At 48.9% G+C, this 16,866-nt stretch overlaps 1 protein-coding gene across 1 annotated transcript in view; it reads left to right on the top strand.

The window, feature by feature from the left end:
- The first annotated feature begins 4,185 nt into the window (after positions 1–4,185).
- LOC115083250 (histone deacetylase 4-like) overlaps positions 4,186–16,866 on the top strand; it is a 395,601-nt gene continuing 382,920 nt past the window's right edge. The window contains exons 1-2 of the mRNA XM_029587058.1: positions 4,186–4,272; positions 4,843–4,982. Of these exons, the coding sequence (XP_029442918.1) occupies positions 4,186–4,272; positions 4,843–4,982 (227 nt within the window). The remainder of the gene's footprint in view (positions 4,273–4,842; positions 4,983–16,866) is intronic.

Raw genomic sequence — 16,866 nt, forward strand, 5'->3', positions numbered from 1 at the left:
CTTCCCATATATATTCAAACACACATGCACAGGCTCACACACACACACACACACACACATACACACACACACAAATGCACTTATACATAGTCATTCTCTCTCTCACATACACTCACACACACACACACACACACACACAGGCTCTCATTGACTCACACACACAAACACACACACAATTTCTCAAGGTCTTCCTATCTCTTCAGGCTGAGGTGGGATGGGGTCTACTGTGGCCTTACCAGGTCTTTCTTTGCACAGTGGCATAATAGGTGATGCTTGTGGTGCCCAGGGAGACTGCCCAGTGCATTCTACCCAAAGGCCAGTACTGCTCGCTCACCAGTCACTGTCACCTCCTCCACCCAGATCAGTCTCTCTCACTCACCAGTCACTATCACTTCCTCCCCAACCTATATCTATGTAGATCCCTGGAAATGGGAGTGGTGCTACAGGATTTGAGAAGAGCAGTTGTGATCCTGCTTCATAAAAGTGTAGCAGAGAGGAGGCTGGAAACTACAAGCTGGCTAGCCTCAGTTCGGTGGTGGGAAAATTAATGGAGACATTGATGAAGGAAAGGATAGTAAACTTTCTACAATCAGGTGGGTTGCTGGACCTAAGGCAGTATGGATTCACCAGGGTAAGGTCCTGTCAGACAAATCTGATTAATTTTTCTGATCGGGTGACTAGAGAATTGGATCGAAGAATAGCACTCAATGTGATCTACTGGTATTTCAGCAAAGCTTTTGATACGGTCCCACAAAGGAGGCTTCTAAATAAAATGAGAAGCTTGGGAATGAGAGGCAAGGTTGTGGCATGGATTACAAATTGGTTGATTGATAGGAGACAGTGTGCAATGGTAAATGGTACCTACTCTCAAGAAAGAACCGTGTTAGGTGGAGTGCCAATACTGGGACGTGTTAGATGGAGTGCCAATACTGGGACGGTTCTATTCAATATCTTTGTGAGCGACATTACGGAAGGGATAGAAGGTAATGTTTTCTATTTGTGGATGATACTAAGATCTGCAACAGAGTGGACATGCCTGAAGGAATAGAGAGAATGAAAAGCAATTTATGAAAGCTTGGTCAAAGTTTTGGAAGCTGGGATTCAATATCAAGAAGTGCAGAGTCATGTATCTGGGATGCAGTATTCAAAAAGAGCTGTATTTGATGGGGGTGTGAAGTGCTATTGTGTATTGCATAAGAGAGAGATCTTGGGATAACAGTGTCTGGTGATCCAAAGATGGTGAAGCAATGTAACAAGGTGATAGCTAAAGCAAGAAGAATGCCGGGCTGCATAATGTTACGCCCGTTGTTCGCAGATGGCTGCGACCACTTCTGCTCACCTCTCTTTTCTATTCAATGACTCCATTGGAGAGAGTGACAGCCTCCGCTAGCTGCTGCTGACCCACCTGGCATTCCCAGGACAGCATGGGCGCTGCCGGCTGCCATCTTGACTCTAGGATCACATAGGCACGCGCGCACAGGTCAGGTTAAGCACTGCTTTTCGGGAACCTCAGGGGCATCCCCCGCTGATGATTTCTCCACTCCTGGATACTTAAGCCAACCAAACCTGACCACTGATGACTTGGCAATGAATTCCCTCATTGCTGATTCCACACCTCACACTACGGACTTCTGTTCCAGCTCTTACTCTGGCGAGACACCCTTGGGTACCTGCTCCTCGTGGGCCCTTTCTTGTCTCTGGCTATCCGCTCCTCGGAGGGCCTTCTGCCTTGGGCTGTCGCTCTATCCTGCACCCCAAGACTACTGCTGGAATGCACCTTGCTGTGAGTACTCTCAATCCTTGGAGTACTTCCTATCTCCGGTGTACCCTGTGTTGTGGGACACTACCACATTCACCTGCACAGGATCTCCTACGAGCACCTCATCCTATTGACCTCCTCCATTCCATCATCTGTGGGAATCCTATGGCGTACCCTGCACTGCGGGCCATTACCATTCCTGATCTACGAGAGGAACTACTCTGGTGTACCCTGAGCTTCAGGCTACTACCAAGCCATCTCTACGAGAGGACCTTATCGGTGTACCCCCACTCTGCAGACCATTATCAGATTGCTATTAGGAGGTATTCCCTCTGGGTTTAGCCCATCTCATGAACATTGTGCTTGTCTCTTGCACTGCCCACTTCTCAGGCAGTCACTCTCTCTCTAATAAAGATTCTATTCCACAGCTGTGTCTGAAGCCTGCTGAGACCTCGCCTCCCAATGGTGAGACTCACAAGGCTCCTCCCTGTGGGTGGTACCATCGCTCCTGTCGGCCCAGGGGCCCACAAACATACAAAACCCTAACAGATTGCCAAGTCATGGACCCGGCACAGGTCTTGGTGATACAGGCCACCCCTGGCCTGGCCCAACATATTACAGAACAGCAAAAGGTACTAGGACTTTGGCTAACGCCATTAATCAGCTAAGTATTTGGCTGGACGCTGCCTCAACGCCTGCCAAGCCTATTCCTGCTCCACAGGTGTCCTCATCCCGGCCTTCAGTGCCCTTATCAGCACCTCCTCGTTTTGCAGGTGACCCCTCCTCCTGTAGGGGTTTTCTGAATCTATGTAACATGCACTTCGCCTTACGACCTGCAAGTTTTCCTGATGTAGCTGCCAAAATTACATATATTCTGTCTCTCCTGGATGGAAAGGCTTTGGCTTGGGCATCACCCCTTTGGGAACAGATGGATCCAATACTCAATGACCTGCTGGGCTTTCTTGCTCTATTTCGCTCAGTATTTAATGACCCCGGTCGCAAGACCATCGCTGGATCCACACTCCTGCATTTGCAACAAAGTAACCGGTCGCTGACCGAGTATGTCATTGAGTTCAAGACTCTTTCCTCTGAATTATGCTGGGACCTGGACTGTCTGCGTGCCATATTCCTTGAGGGATTAAGTTCGAGCATCAAGGATGAATTAGCTGCATGAGAACTCCCTGCAACTTTGGACTCTCTTATCGACCTCACTGCATTGATCATCGGATATGAGAGCGATCACATGAGGTTAAAGGATCCAAGAAAGTTTTGTCAAGTGCTTCCCGCATCCGCTCAACATCTACCATCCAGATACCCGGTGTCGAGAAGGAAGAACCAGTACAATTGGGGAATAGTCATCTATCTACTAAAGAGAAGTGTCATAGACAAAAATCAGGCCTCTGAATGTGTTGTGGCCAATCAGGTCTTACCGTACCCTCCTGCCCTATCTGTATGGGAAACTCTATGGCCTAGGATCTGCTGGAGGACTCCCCCTAGGTCTAACAGCACCATCTCCTCCACTAACATTGCCCATCTCTATCAACTCGGACTCCTTGGAGTTTCACACATTGGCGCTTATGGATTCCGGGGCCGGTGGTAACTTTATAATGAGACAACTCGTGGAACACCTACAAATCCCCACTGTCCAGACACCTACTCCGCTGCTCTTGTCATCTATCCATGCTTAGCCACTACCAGGCGAAGTCACCCGATCCATGGCCCCAATCCAACTTCGCACTGGGTCGATGCACATGGAGACCATCTCATTCTTGGTTCTAGACAAGGCCATACAGCCCGTGGAGCTTGAACTGCCTTGGTTGCAAGTGCACACACCCCAATTCGATTGGGGTACATTACAGTTGTCTCGCTGGGGTGATTCTTGCCATGGGAAGTTTTTGAAGACAGTTTCTCCTGTGCCCTGTCTCACTACTACTACCTCCCTTCCGGGCCTTCCACCACAGTACTCTTCTTTTGAAGATGTATTTTCCAAGAAAGCCGCTGACACCCTGCCACTGCATCGCTCTTTCGACTGCACCATAAACTTAATACCAAACTCCGAGCCTCCCAGATGAAGGGTCTACCCACTTTCTCTGACCGAGACCAACTCCATGACCGAGTATATAAAAGAAAACTTGGCGAAAGGCTTTATTCGACCTTCTAAGTCCCCTGCGGGGGCCAGATTCTTCTTTGTAGGAAAAAAAGATGGCTCTCTCCGGCCATGCATAGACTACCGTGGCCTCAATGAAATCACTCAGAAGGATCGTTACCCACTGCCTTTAATATCAGATCTTTTTGACAGACTCCAAAGGGCCAAGATTTTTACTAAATTGGACCTTAGAGGAGCCTACAATTTAGTGAGGATATGCCGGGGCGACGAATGAAAAACAGCTTTTAACACCCGCGAAGACCACTTTGAGTATTTAGTCATGCCGTATGGCTTCTGCAACGCCCTGGCAGTTTATCAAAACATGATGAACGAAAGCTTCAGAGACATGCTGAACACCTGCGTAGTGGTATATCTGGACAACATTTTGGTTTTCTCTCAAAATTTCAGAGCCACCACTTAGATGTCACAAACGTCTTACAATGCCTAAGAGACAACCAGTTAAATGGTAAACTGGAGAAGTGCTCCTTTCACCAGGAGTCAGTTCCCTTCTTGGGCTACGTAGTTTCTAGTCAAGGGTTCAAGATGGATCCAAAAAAGACTAACAGCATTCGAGATTGGCCCCAACCCACAGGCCTCGAGGCCTTTTGAAGATTCCTGGAGTTCACCAGTTACTACAGATCGTTCATCAAGAACTACTCTACGCTAACCGCACCATTCACAGCTATGACTGTGAATTATTAGGAGCCAACCCTTCACAGTGGTCCTATTAGGAGCCAACCCTTCACAGTGGTCCCCTGAAGCCGTGACAGCCTTCCAAGAACTTAAGGAGGCATTTTTGCAAGAGCTATGCCTATGCCACCCAGATCCCCGACGACCTTTCATTGTCGATGTAGACGCATCAGACGTTGGGGTTGGCGTGGTCCTCAGCCAATACTCCGCCAATAACACATTACACCCATGCTCCTTTTTCTTCCAGCTATTCTCCCCCGCGGAGCACAACTATGGGATAGGAGACAAAGATCTGTTAGCGGTTAAGTTGGCCTTCAAGGAATGGCGCCTCTGGCTTGAAGGAGCACAGCATCAAATCACGGTCTACACCGACCACAAGAACCTCAAGTACCTGCACCACGCTCAACGCTTGAATCACAGACAAGTTCGGTGGTCTCTATTCTTTACCCGATTCTATTTCATCTTGCGATACCGGCCAGCAAACAAGAAAATCCGAGCTGATGCTCTTTCTCGATCATTCACCATGGAAGATGTTCCTGACACACCATGCCACATCATTGACCCAGCAAGGGTCCTCCTCACAGCCACACACACAGTGCCATCTGGGAATACTGTGGTCCCCCAATCATTCAGAAGGAAGATCCTTAGATGGGCACATGACTCTCTACTTACAGGCCACCCTGGACAGGCTAGGACGCTCTCCTCTCTACAAACATACTATTGGTGGCCCTCTATGAGAAAAGATGTCCAAACTTACGTAGAGTTATGTCCTACCTGAGCCCATCAAAAGCCACTGTCTGGCTGCCTGTTACAGTTTTGGCTGCAGTGCAACCGCCTCACCACCAGGGGTCCGTCTAGTGCTGGCTTTCCGGACAGGCCCAGTCCATCTTATCTGTCCACTCTGTGCTCTGGGTGTGTCCTTATAACCCTGCCTGACAGTTGCCTCGGTGCTTCGGCATCGAGCTCACCTGGGCTCCCTGCTCTAGCCTTGCGCGGCCTTCGGGCCTTTCCTTGCCTTGCGCGGCCTTCGGGCCTTTCCTTGCCTTGTGCGGCCTTCGGGCCTCCTTCCTCGCTGTTCTCATCTGGCCTACGGGCCTTCTGACCTGCCTCCTCTGCTTACGGTGTGTGGCCTACGGGCCTTCTGTGTATGTGTGGCCTACGGGCCTTCTGACCTGCTTGCCCTGACTACGGTGTGTGGCCTACGGGCCTTCTGACCTGCTTGCCCTGACTACGGTGTGTGGCCTACGGGCCTTCTGTGTATGTGTGGCCTACGGGCCTTCTGACCTGCCTGCTCTACTTATGGTGTGTGGCCTACGGGCCTTCTGTGTGTGTGTGGCCTACGGGCCTTCTGACCTGCCCTGCTCTGCTTATGGTGTGTGGCCTACGGGCCTTCTGTCTGTGTGTGTGGAGCCTACGGGCCTTCTGACCTGCCTTGCCCCGCTTATGGTGTATGGCCTACGGGCCTTCTGTGTGTGTGTGGCCTACGGGCCTTCTGACCTGCCCTGCTCTGCTTATGGTGTGTGGCCTACGGGCCTTCTGTCTGTGTGTGTGGAGCCTACGGGCCTTCTGACCTGCCTTGCCCCGCTTATGGTGTGTGGCCTACGGGCCTTCTGTGTGTGTGTGTGGCCTACGGGCCTTCTGACCTGCCTTGCCCCGCTTATGGTGTGTGGCCTACGGGCCTTCTGTGTGTGTGTGGCCTACGGGCCTTCTGACCTGCCTTGCCCTGCTTACTGTGCCCTGACCCAGCCTGAACTTAGACTCTGCTCATTGCCGCCTGCCCTGACCCAGCCTGAAATTAGACTCTGCTCATTGCCGCCTGCCCTGACCCAGCCTGAACTTAGACTCTGCTCATTGCCGCCTGCCCTGACCCAGCCTGAACTTAGACTCTGCTCCTTGCCGCCTGCTCTGACCCAGCCTGAACTAGACACTGCTTATTGCTGCCTGCCTTGACCCAGCCTGGAACCAGACACTGTTTCTAGCTTCCTGTCTCTCTCCACCTGGAGCCACCCTGCTGGGTGGTGTTCACGCCTCCTGACCGGAGCCCAAGCGTAACAGTATGCCGAAGCCATCAAATTTCCAGGGGAAGAGATAGGTCTGTGTCCTGCCGGTGAGTCAACTTTTTCACTAATTCAAGATGCCTCCTTCTTTAAAGTTTTATACCTGCAATTCCTGTCAGACTTTGAATTATCCAAGCTATCAGAACTGTCTAGCCTGTGAACTTGTTGGTCAGGAACACTGGTCATGCAATAATTGCAACAAGAAAAATGTCTCTGTCTATCAGGAATGTTTGAACTGTCTGGCTCCTAAACCAAGGTGGTGGAAATGCTCCTGTCTTCCGTGTTTGTTACCACCAGGCAAACCCTGCCCCCGGTGTTCTGCTCTAGGACCAGCTGTGCCATTAAAAAAAGCTATCAGCTCTCCTAACCAGTATTCTGTTTCTGGCTCAACTAAAACAGACATTTTTGCTGGCAGTTTGTGGATAGAAAAACCCAGGACTTACCTGGCCAAGAAGGCTTCTGTGACACCAGTGCTAGAGCCTCGGGAACAGGTTTCTCTCAAACGGAGAGAGTTGATTAACTCTAGCAGGGCTCTGCTGCCCACAGCTGCTGTTGAGACACTAACGAGCACATTCCCTAGACGTCCTAGAACTGCCTGTGCCTTCTCTAAACTGCTCCTCCAGAAACAAAATAAGGAGCCTCAGAGTGTGGCTCGAGGTATCAAGCCCACAGCAGTGCTACTTGAGTCTTCTATGTGCACTGCTTCAAACCTTGCTGCTCTGCCATCTGAGCCTGTTTCATCACCCCAGGGGGGGGCCAAGCCTGCTGCATCACCCCAGGAGGGGGCCAAGCCTGCTACATCGCCCCAGGAGGGGGCCAAGCCTGCTGCATCGCCCCAAGAGGGGGCCAAGCCTGCTGCATCGCCCCAAGAGGGGGCCAAGCCTGCTGCATCGCCCCAGGAGGGGGCCAAGCCTGCTACATCGCCCCAAGAGGGGGCCAAGCCTGCTGCCTCGCCCCAAGAGGGGGCCAAGCCTGCTGCCTCGCCCCAAGAGGGGGCCAAGCCTGCTGCCTCGCCCCAAGAGGGGGCCAAGCCTGCTGCCTCGCCCAAGAGGGGGCCAAGCCTGCTGCATCGCCCCAGGAGGGGGCCAAGCCTGCTGCCTCGCCCCAAGAGGGGGCCAAGCCTGCTGCCTCGCCCCAAGAGGGGGCCAAGCCTGCTGCCTCGCCCCAAGAGGGGGCCAAGCCTGCTGCCTCGCCCCAAGAAGGGGCCAAGCCTGCTGCATCGCCCCAGGAGGGGGCCAAGCCTGCTGCATCGCCCCAGGAGGGGGCCAAGCCTGCTACATCGCCCCAGGAGGGGGCCAAGCCTGCTGCATCGCCCCAGGAGGGGGCCAAGCCTGCTGCATCGCCCCAGGAGGGGGCCAAGCCTGCTGCATCGCCCCAGGAGGGGGCCAAGCCTGCTACATTGCCCCAGGAGGGGGCCAAGCCTGCTGCATCGCCCCAAGAGGGGGCCAAGCCTGCTGCATCGCCCCAAGAGGGGGCCAAGCCTGCTACATTGCCCCAGGAGGGGGCCAAGCCTGCTGCATCGCCCCAAGAGGGGGCCAAGCCTGCTTCATCGCCCCGAGATGGGTCCGATCCTGCTACAACGCCCGGAGAGGTGTTCCAGCCTGCTGTTTCATCCCGAGAGGGGCCCGAACCTGCTGCACTACCCCAAGAAGAGCCTGCTAAACCGGTCCTGCTGCCACCCCCGGAGGGGCTCAAACCGGTACCACTAACAGACTTTCTAACTCAGCCATCTGAGCCTGTTGAATTGCTCCAGCTGTTGTTGCCCTCGGAGGGGCCAGATCTCATCTTTGAGTACCCCCTGCTAAGATGGGACCCAGGAGGAGGGGGAGGCCTTGAGGAGGGGGTACTGTTACAGTTTTGGCTGCAGTGCAACCGCCTCACCACCAGGGGTCCCTCTAGTGCTGGCTTTCCGGACAGGCCCAGTCCATCTTATCTGTCCACTCTGTGCTCTGGGTGTGTCCTTATAACCCTGCCTGACAGTTGCCTCGGTGCTTCGGCATCGAGCTCACCTGGGTTCCCTGCTCTAGCCTTGCGCGGCCTTCGGGCCTTTCCTTGCCTTGCGCGGCCTTCGGGCCTTTCCTTGCCTTGCGCGGCCTTCGGGCCTCCTTCCTCGCTGTTCTCATCTGGCCTACGGGCCTTCTGACCTGCCTGCTCTGCTTACGGTGTGTGGCCTATGGGCCTTCTGTGTATGTGTGGCCTATGGGCCTTCTGACCTGCTTGCCCTGACTACGGTGTGTGGCCTACGGGCCTTCTGACCTGCTTGCCCTGACTACGGTGTGTGGCCTACGGGCCTTCTGTGTATGTGTGGCCTACGGGCCTTCTGACCTGCCTGCTCTACTTATGGTGTGTGGCCTACGGGCCTTCTGTGTGTGTGTGGCCTACGGGCCTTCTGACCTGCCCTGCTCTGCTTATGGTGTGTGGCCTACGGGCCTTCTGTCTGTGTGTGTGGAGCCTACGGGCCTTCTGACCTGCCTTGCCCCGCTTATGGTGTGTGGCCTACGGGCCTTCTGTGTGTGTGTGTGGCCTACGGGCCTTCTGACCTGCCTTGCCCCGCTTATGGTGTGTGGCCTACGGGCCTTCTGTGTGTGTGTTGCCTACGGGCCTTCTGACCTGCCTTGCCCTGCTTACTGTGCCCTGACCCAGCCTGAACTTAGACTCTGCTCATTGCCGCCTGCCCTGACCCAGCCTGAACTTAGACTCTGCTCATTGCCGCCTGCCCTGACCCAGCCTGAACTTAGACTCTGCTCATTGCCGCCTGCCCTGACCCAGCCTGAACTTAGACTCTGCTCCTTGCCGCCTGCTCTGACCCAGCCTGAACTAGACACTGCTTATTGCTGCCTGCCTTGACCCAGCCTGGAACCAGACACTGTTTCTAGCTTCCTGTCTCTCTCCACCTGGAGCCACCCTGCTGGGTGGTGTTCACACCTCCTGACCGGAGCCCAAGCGTAACACTGCCCCTCGGGACTCCTTCAACCGCTTCCTGCTCCAAGTGAACCATGGATGTATATAGCCACGGACTTCAACGTGGATTTACCTCCATCCAGTGGCAATAACACGATCTAGGTTACTGTAGACTGCTTTTCAAAGATGGCTCACTTCATGGCTCCTCCTGGTCTTCCCTCTGCACCAGAATTAGCAAAGTTATTCATCCGTCATATTTTTCGCCTTCACGGACTCCCAAGACACATCCTATCAGATCATGGAGTTCAGTTTACGGCAAAATTTTAGAGATCGCTATGCAAGAAATTTGACATATCTCTGGACCTCATATCTGCCTGCCATCCACAGGCTAATGGTCAGACAGAGAGAACGAATCGGTCCTTAAAGCAGTTCCTCCGGGCATATGTGAACACTAGGCAGAGCAATTGGTCTGATCTTCTTCCATAGGCCGAGTTTGCCTTAAAATCTCACCAGTCTGCCTCTACTGGTTCATCACCTTTTCAGATCATCTATGGACATCAACCTCTGCCACCTCTACCTTTACCACTGTCGGTGTCATCTCCAGCGGCACAGGTATCTGCACAAGAGCTGCACCAACTCTGGGAGCATACGAAACTACTACTGTAGCAAGCCGGTCTGGTTGCCGCATCTCAAAGAAGATATGGTTGCACTGGAGAGGGTACAGAGAGGGGCGACCAAAATGACAGAGGGGATGGAAAGGCTGGAGAGGTTAGTGCCATTCAGCTTGGAGAAGAGATGGCTGAGGAGGGATATGATGGAGGTCTAAAAAATAATGAGAGGTTTAGAATTGGTAATGTGAAACAGCACGTTTAAAACAATTCAGAGACAATTATTTTTCATTCAACGCATACTTAAGTTCAGAAATTCATTGCCAGAGGATGTGGTTAAGGCAGTTAGCTATTCGGGGTTTAAAAAAGATTTGGACAATTCCTGGAGAAGTCCATAAACTGTTATTAGTCAAATTGACTTAGGGAATAGCCACTGCTATTACTGGCATTAGTAGCATGGGATCTATTTAATGTTTGGGTATTTGCCAGGTACTTGTAATCTGGTTTGGCCACTGCTGGAAACAGGATGCTGGTCCCGACTTTTATGGTCTGGGGAACTGATAAGCACAGGGCTAACCTGCACAAAGCAGAAGTTACTATCCTTAACAGAAGGCATGGGATTACTACTTTTAACCAATAAGCCTTGATGCTTTTGATGCAACTACAACATCTCGCTCGGCTTTGACAGCTGAGGGGGGAGGAGGGCAGAGAAATTGGATTCAGACAACAACCAAAACAGGTCCTAACTTTAACAATTTGTGGTACTGATAAGCAGACATAAGAGAAAAAGAACAGCACTGCTTTTAATTCCAAGTCCATAAGCAAACTACATCAAGCAGCACTGTCTGAATTTTCAAGAAGGCTCATCAACCAGAAAAATATTGCTAGCAATACATTTTTTATGGGTTATCATATGGCTTGTGGATAACTGCATGGAGCACCAGTTACCACCCTTAAGAGAAACATACCATAAGAAGCTTGCTGGGCAGACTGGATGGACCATTTAGTCCTTTTCTGCTGTCATTGTTATGTTACAATGTATAGTTACCAGTTAGTCCCTGCCTGCACCTGCTCATTACTCAGTAAGACTATAAACTTGAATGAGCCATAGACTTGAATGGGAAACATAAATGAAGGAGCTAAACATTTTAGTTTACATTTTTCTGCATCTCCATTGTGTTTTAAGTCTATAAATTAAACAAAAATGGACTTATTTAGAGATGTGCGTCATTTTTAGCTTTCGGGTTGGGTACTTCTTGGAAAACTTTGTTTTCCAATGGTTCTTTTTTTTTTTCGGCAAAACAATCCAGAAAAAAAACCCCACCCCAACCCTTCAAATTTACTTAATGACAGCCCCCCCCCCCACCATCCCAATCCCCCCCCCCCAAGATTTACTAAAAGCCCTGGTGGTCCAGCGGGGTCCCAGGAGCGATCTCTCCCTCTCGGGCCGTCGGCTGCCACTAACAACCAAGCAACCAGTCTCTCACTCATTTCCTTAATATTATTCAATGCCCAATCCCTCCAGAAGAAAACACATATCCTACATGACTTCCTAACGGATTCTAAACCAGAAATCTGTGCAATAACTGAAACCTGGTTTAAACAGCATGACACGCCCCTTAACAACCAGCTCCTGATCGACAGTTACGACCTCTTCTCAATTCCACGCAAAAAGAAAAGAGGTGGTGGTCTACTTTTGGTGGTAAAAAAAGAGCTCAAACTTATATCCCAGAAATGTGACCTCCCCCCCCCCCAGTACGAAATTGGCTATTTCAAATCTGATTCGCTTCAAATTTGTCTCATCTACACCCCCCCAGGTATCCTAGAGAAAGACTCCTCCCCCCTCATTGAATTCTTTGCCAATGCCCTCTCCCCTGACCTACCCACGATTCTCCTTGGTGACTTTAACCTACATGTAGATGATTGCCCACAATCTCCAGCCTGTGAAACCTTCATTTCCTCACTGGAAGCCATGGGATACAAACAAATCGTCCACTCCTCTATCCACAAAGCTGGACACACTCTTGATCTCATTTTCATCAACTCCACAATCAATATCATCATTCCCCCATCATGTTTGGCAGTACCATGGTCGGATCACTCCCTGATCCAAACCACCCTCTCACTACCGCAAGCATCACTCAACAAGACAGCGCAACCTATCACGTTCAAATATCGCAAAACCTGTACAGTGGATACTCTCTCTCAAGCCTGCTCTGACATAGACAACCAGCTTGACCTCTCCTCTACAGACAATGCCTTCTCCTCCTGGGTCGACCTTACCCGCAACATTGCAAACAAACTTTGCCCTTTAACAACTAAATCTCTCAATCCGCACAACCGGAATAAAAAACCCTGGTTCACACCCGACCTCAGAGTGCTCAAGATGCAGATGAGAGCTGCTGAAAGGTGTTGGCGTAAACACCCCTCCCCTGCCTCCAAGAATAACTACTACCAACACATGCACAAGTATAGAAGCTCCATACTCCTCACCAAACGTGAATACTATTCTAGAAAGATACACGGCCTACAATACAACCCCAAAGCTTTTTTCTCAATGGTTGCTGACCTCACCAACTCCACCCACACACAGCCTGCAACAACTACCTCCAAGAACCGTTGCAATGAATTAGCTCACTTCTTTAGAGATAAAATCTCTTCCTTCACTGCAAAATTCTCTCACAGCACCAACAATGTCTCTTTTCCAATCATCAACTCTGCAGCTACCCTTTCCTCTTTTGATTCATTGTCCTCTCTGGAAATAGAGAACATCTTAAAAAAGATGAAACCATCCTCTCATCCCTCCAAAACTATCCCCTCCAAACTCCTCCTATCTATTCCCAAAGTAATTGCTAAACCACTATCCAACATCATCAACTGTTCCTTGGAGCAAGGCACAGTCCCTAATTTTCTCAAACGTGCAGTAGTTAAACCCCTACTCAAAAAACCTAATCTTGATCCTTCCACCCTGTCCAATTTCAGGCCGGTTTCCAACCTACCCCTCCTAGCTAAAATCCTCGAAAGACTCGTAAACTCACGCCTTTCTCTCCACCTTGAACAACACAACATTCTACCCTCAACTCAATACGGTTTCAGGAAGCATCTTAGTACTGAAACACTCCTACACTCACTTACTGACACCATCATCAAAGGAACTGATTCAGGCTCTTCATATCTGATCGCTATGCTAGACATATCGGCAGCGTTTGACACTGTCAATCACTCTATCCTTCTCAACATCCTCAGTACTATTGGAATTGCTGGAAACGCTCTCTCCTGGATACAATCCTACTTACAAAACCACCTTTTCACTGTCCTATGTGATAACACAGAATCTGAACCTATCAGTCTCCCCCAATGTGTCCCCCAGGGCTCCTCCCTCTCCTCTACCCTCTTCAACATTTACTTGCTTCCCCTTACCACTCTCCTCACCAATCTGCATATCAAGCACTTTATATATGCAGATGACGTGCAAATTATTTTTCCTTTCTCTGATTCCCTCCAAACTGCCCTACAAAACTGGGAATCCTGCCTTTCCTCCATTAACCAACTCCTCACAGACATGCATCTCGCTCTCAACCCCCAAAAAACTGAGCTCCTTATCATTTCCAACAAGCATCCACCGCCAGCAATCCCCCTCTCACACGCATCGACATCTTTCTCATCTCACACTCGCAACCTTGGTGTCATCATTGATAACCAACTCTCTTTCAAGCCCTTCATCAACGCTATCATCCGAGACTGCTATTTCAAATTCCAAACGATTAAAAAACTCAGACCACTACTACACTTCTCTGACTTTCGAACAGTTCTCCAGTCTATTATCTTTTCTAAAATAGACTACTGTAACGCCCTCCTCCTTGGCCTCCCCTCAACATATACTAAACCTTTACAACTGTTACAAAACACTGCTGCACGTCTCCTCACCAACTCCACAAAAAGGGACCACATCACACCAACACATTGAACTTCACTGGCTCCCTATACAATCACGTATATTATACAAAGCCCTCTCACTCATACATAAAAGCCTGACTAATGAAAACCTCAACTGGATTACCCCCCCCCTACTTCCACGCACCTCAATCAGACCCCCCCCCCCCCCGCCCTCCAAGGAACCCTCCGCACCCCGACAATCAAAACCATCAAACTTTAACTCTACCATGAACAGAGCATTCTCCCTTGCTGGCCCCACCTTATGGAACTCACTACCCCCTGATATACGCACTGAGATCTCGACACCTAAATTAAAAAAAAAACTAAAAACCTGGTTGTTCATACAGGCCTACCCACATGCTCCCCCTCCCAATGAAGAAGACCCTACAACAGGATAGCGATAGGATAACCCCTTGCATCGGACTCTCACCTCCCTTACTGATTTCTGCTTCTCCCTCTATCCCTATAGCCAACTCCTTGTAGCTCATGACCCACCCCCCCCATCCCTTTGTATGCCCTCCTTTGTTTCTCCTTTGTTTCTCTCTCCTACACCCTCTTATACCTCCGTTATGCTGTTTTTTCTCCGACCCATCCTTTTTAGGATCTCTGACTTACGCAGCTCCTCTCGGCTGTTTACCCTCTCTCATGACAACGTTGTATAGTTTAAGGTTTATTGTTGTGATAGCATTATGACCCCCCATCATAATTGCTCTTTTTAAGATATTTTTTATCAATTTAGTTTCTAAAATACCCTGTTTATACTCTGTTCTTATATACACCTATACCCATGGTTTTGTTGCTTAGATCTATTAATTATACGTATATCTCATGTATATTTGTTTTCATATTTTGTCTATTGTTCTCTGTAAGGGTGATGCCCACAAGTTATTAGCTGTATGTTAACCGATACGATGTGCAAACGGCTATCGGTATATAAAAAACTCCAAATAAATAAATAAATACATAAATAAATAAATAAATAATGAAAATGGCGCCAGTGGCCCTTTGCCCTTACCATGTGACAGGGGCTACCAGTGCCATTGGTCGGCCCCCTGTCACATGGAAGAAGCAATGGATGGCCCGCACCATTTTATAAGATGGCGCCGGCCATCCATTGCTCCTACCATGTGACAGGGGCCGACCAATGGCACTGGTAGCCCCTGTCACATCGTAAGGGCAAAGCACCATGGCGCTATTTTGATTCCTGGCAGGCCCGACAGCCCGAGAGTGGGAGATCACTCCCGGGACCCCCGCTGGACCACCAGGGCTTTCAGTAAGTCTTGGGGGGGATCGGGATGGTGGGGGGGTTGCCATGAAGTAAATTTGAAGGGTTGGGTTGGTTTTTTTTTTTTTTTAATAAATGTGCCCCTCCCCCCCCTCACGCTAACCCGAAAAATTATTTTTCCCCGAAATTTTGGGGAAAGCCCGATTGTTTTTCGGGTCCTCCAATCCATGCTGAATTTGACAATTTCGTTGAAATTTTCCAATTCGGTAAAAATGAATGCACATAAGGCATTTTAGCCATTTATTTCAAATGAATGCACATGCCTACTATGGATTTTATAGCAATTTTCAAAGAGAAAGTATACATGTCCTTTGCTTTGAAAATTAATTATTCCAATAAATCTATCCACACATATTTATATTTACACCTGCCAAGATGTACATACTGTTTTTCAAGAAAAAAAATATTGAACATACTTTTGAAAATCTAGAAATCCTTGTGAAGAGAATTTACCATCCCATCCATTTACAAAACTGTGAAGTTATTTCCCAGACAAGCCAAATAAAAATTAATGGAAAATTTGGGTGTATCACCTGAAGATTAAATTACTCTTTAATAAATTCTCTAGGATCAAAAGTTTCTCTTATTGATCATTTTTTATATGTCTCTATATGATCCCTTCTGTTTATATCAGTCATAAATTAGATTTTGGAAGATTCTACTAGTAAGTGTGACCTTTGATTGGGAGAGTTCTGAATTATTTTCTTTCAACTTGGCAATTATGTTCCTTAGTGGATAAGCAAGGATGTCCAAAATCTTCCTTCTCCTGGAAATTAGCCAGTGAACTCACAAACCCATTTATTATTTTCTGGCCCAGGAAGAAAGATTCCCACTCCCAAGCACACATCAAGCATTATTTCTCCTTTCCATCACTAGTTCCTCCTCTTTCTTCTGTCAAGCACGCATTACAATAGCACAACCAGCTGCTCTCATGCCAGTGGGTGAGTCACTAAATTATCCTTCCTATTGTACTTCTGAATTTGGTAAGCAGCTGGAAAAAGTATTTGATGATTTTTGCTATTTTTGAAAGTACCACATCAAAAATAGCATCCACTAAACATAACCTATAAAGTAATTGTTTTCAATAACTTTATAAAGAGTTCATTAAAAAGTTGGATAAACTAGAATGCATATTTTAATGTAACCACAACTTGTTAAACAAAACTAGATTTTTTTTTTCCTTTATATATTTACAAGGAACCAGCATTTCTTATTTAAAAGAATTATTACATCAGTATGCCGTTGTTATGTTCTATTGATAATCAGTGCTGATATAACAATTCTATAATTATGAATTAGAATATTAATATAAACACTCTATGGGTTTGTGTGATATACTCAAAAGTAAGCTGCAGAAAGCAGAAGTTGAAGACATGGAGGGTGTAGTCTTGGCTTGCCACCATTATCATAGCGACGGACTGGGCTTCCCTTTGCCTGCCTCCAAGCCTATGATGAAAGTACTGGCCTAGGAGTTGGGGGAGGTG

This window comes from Rhinatrema bivittatum, chromosome 2 (assembly GCF_901001135.1).
Source record: "Rhinatrema bivittatum chromosome 2, aRhiBiv1.1, whole genome shotgun sequence".
Classification (NCBI taxonomy): domain Eukaryota; kingdom Metazoa; phylum Chordata; class Amphibia; order Gymnophiona; family Rhinatrematidae; genus Rhinatrema; species Rhinatrema bivittatum.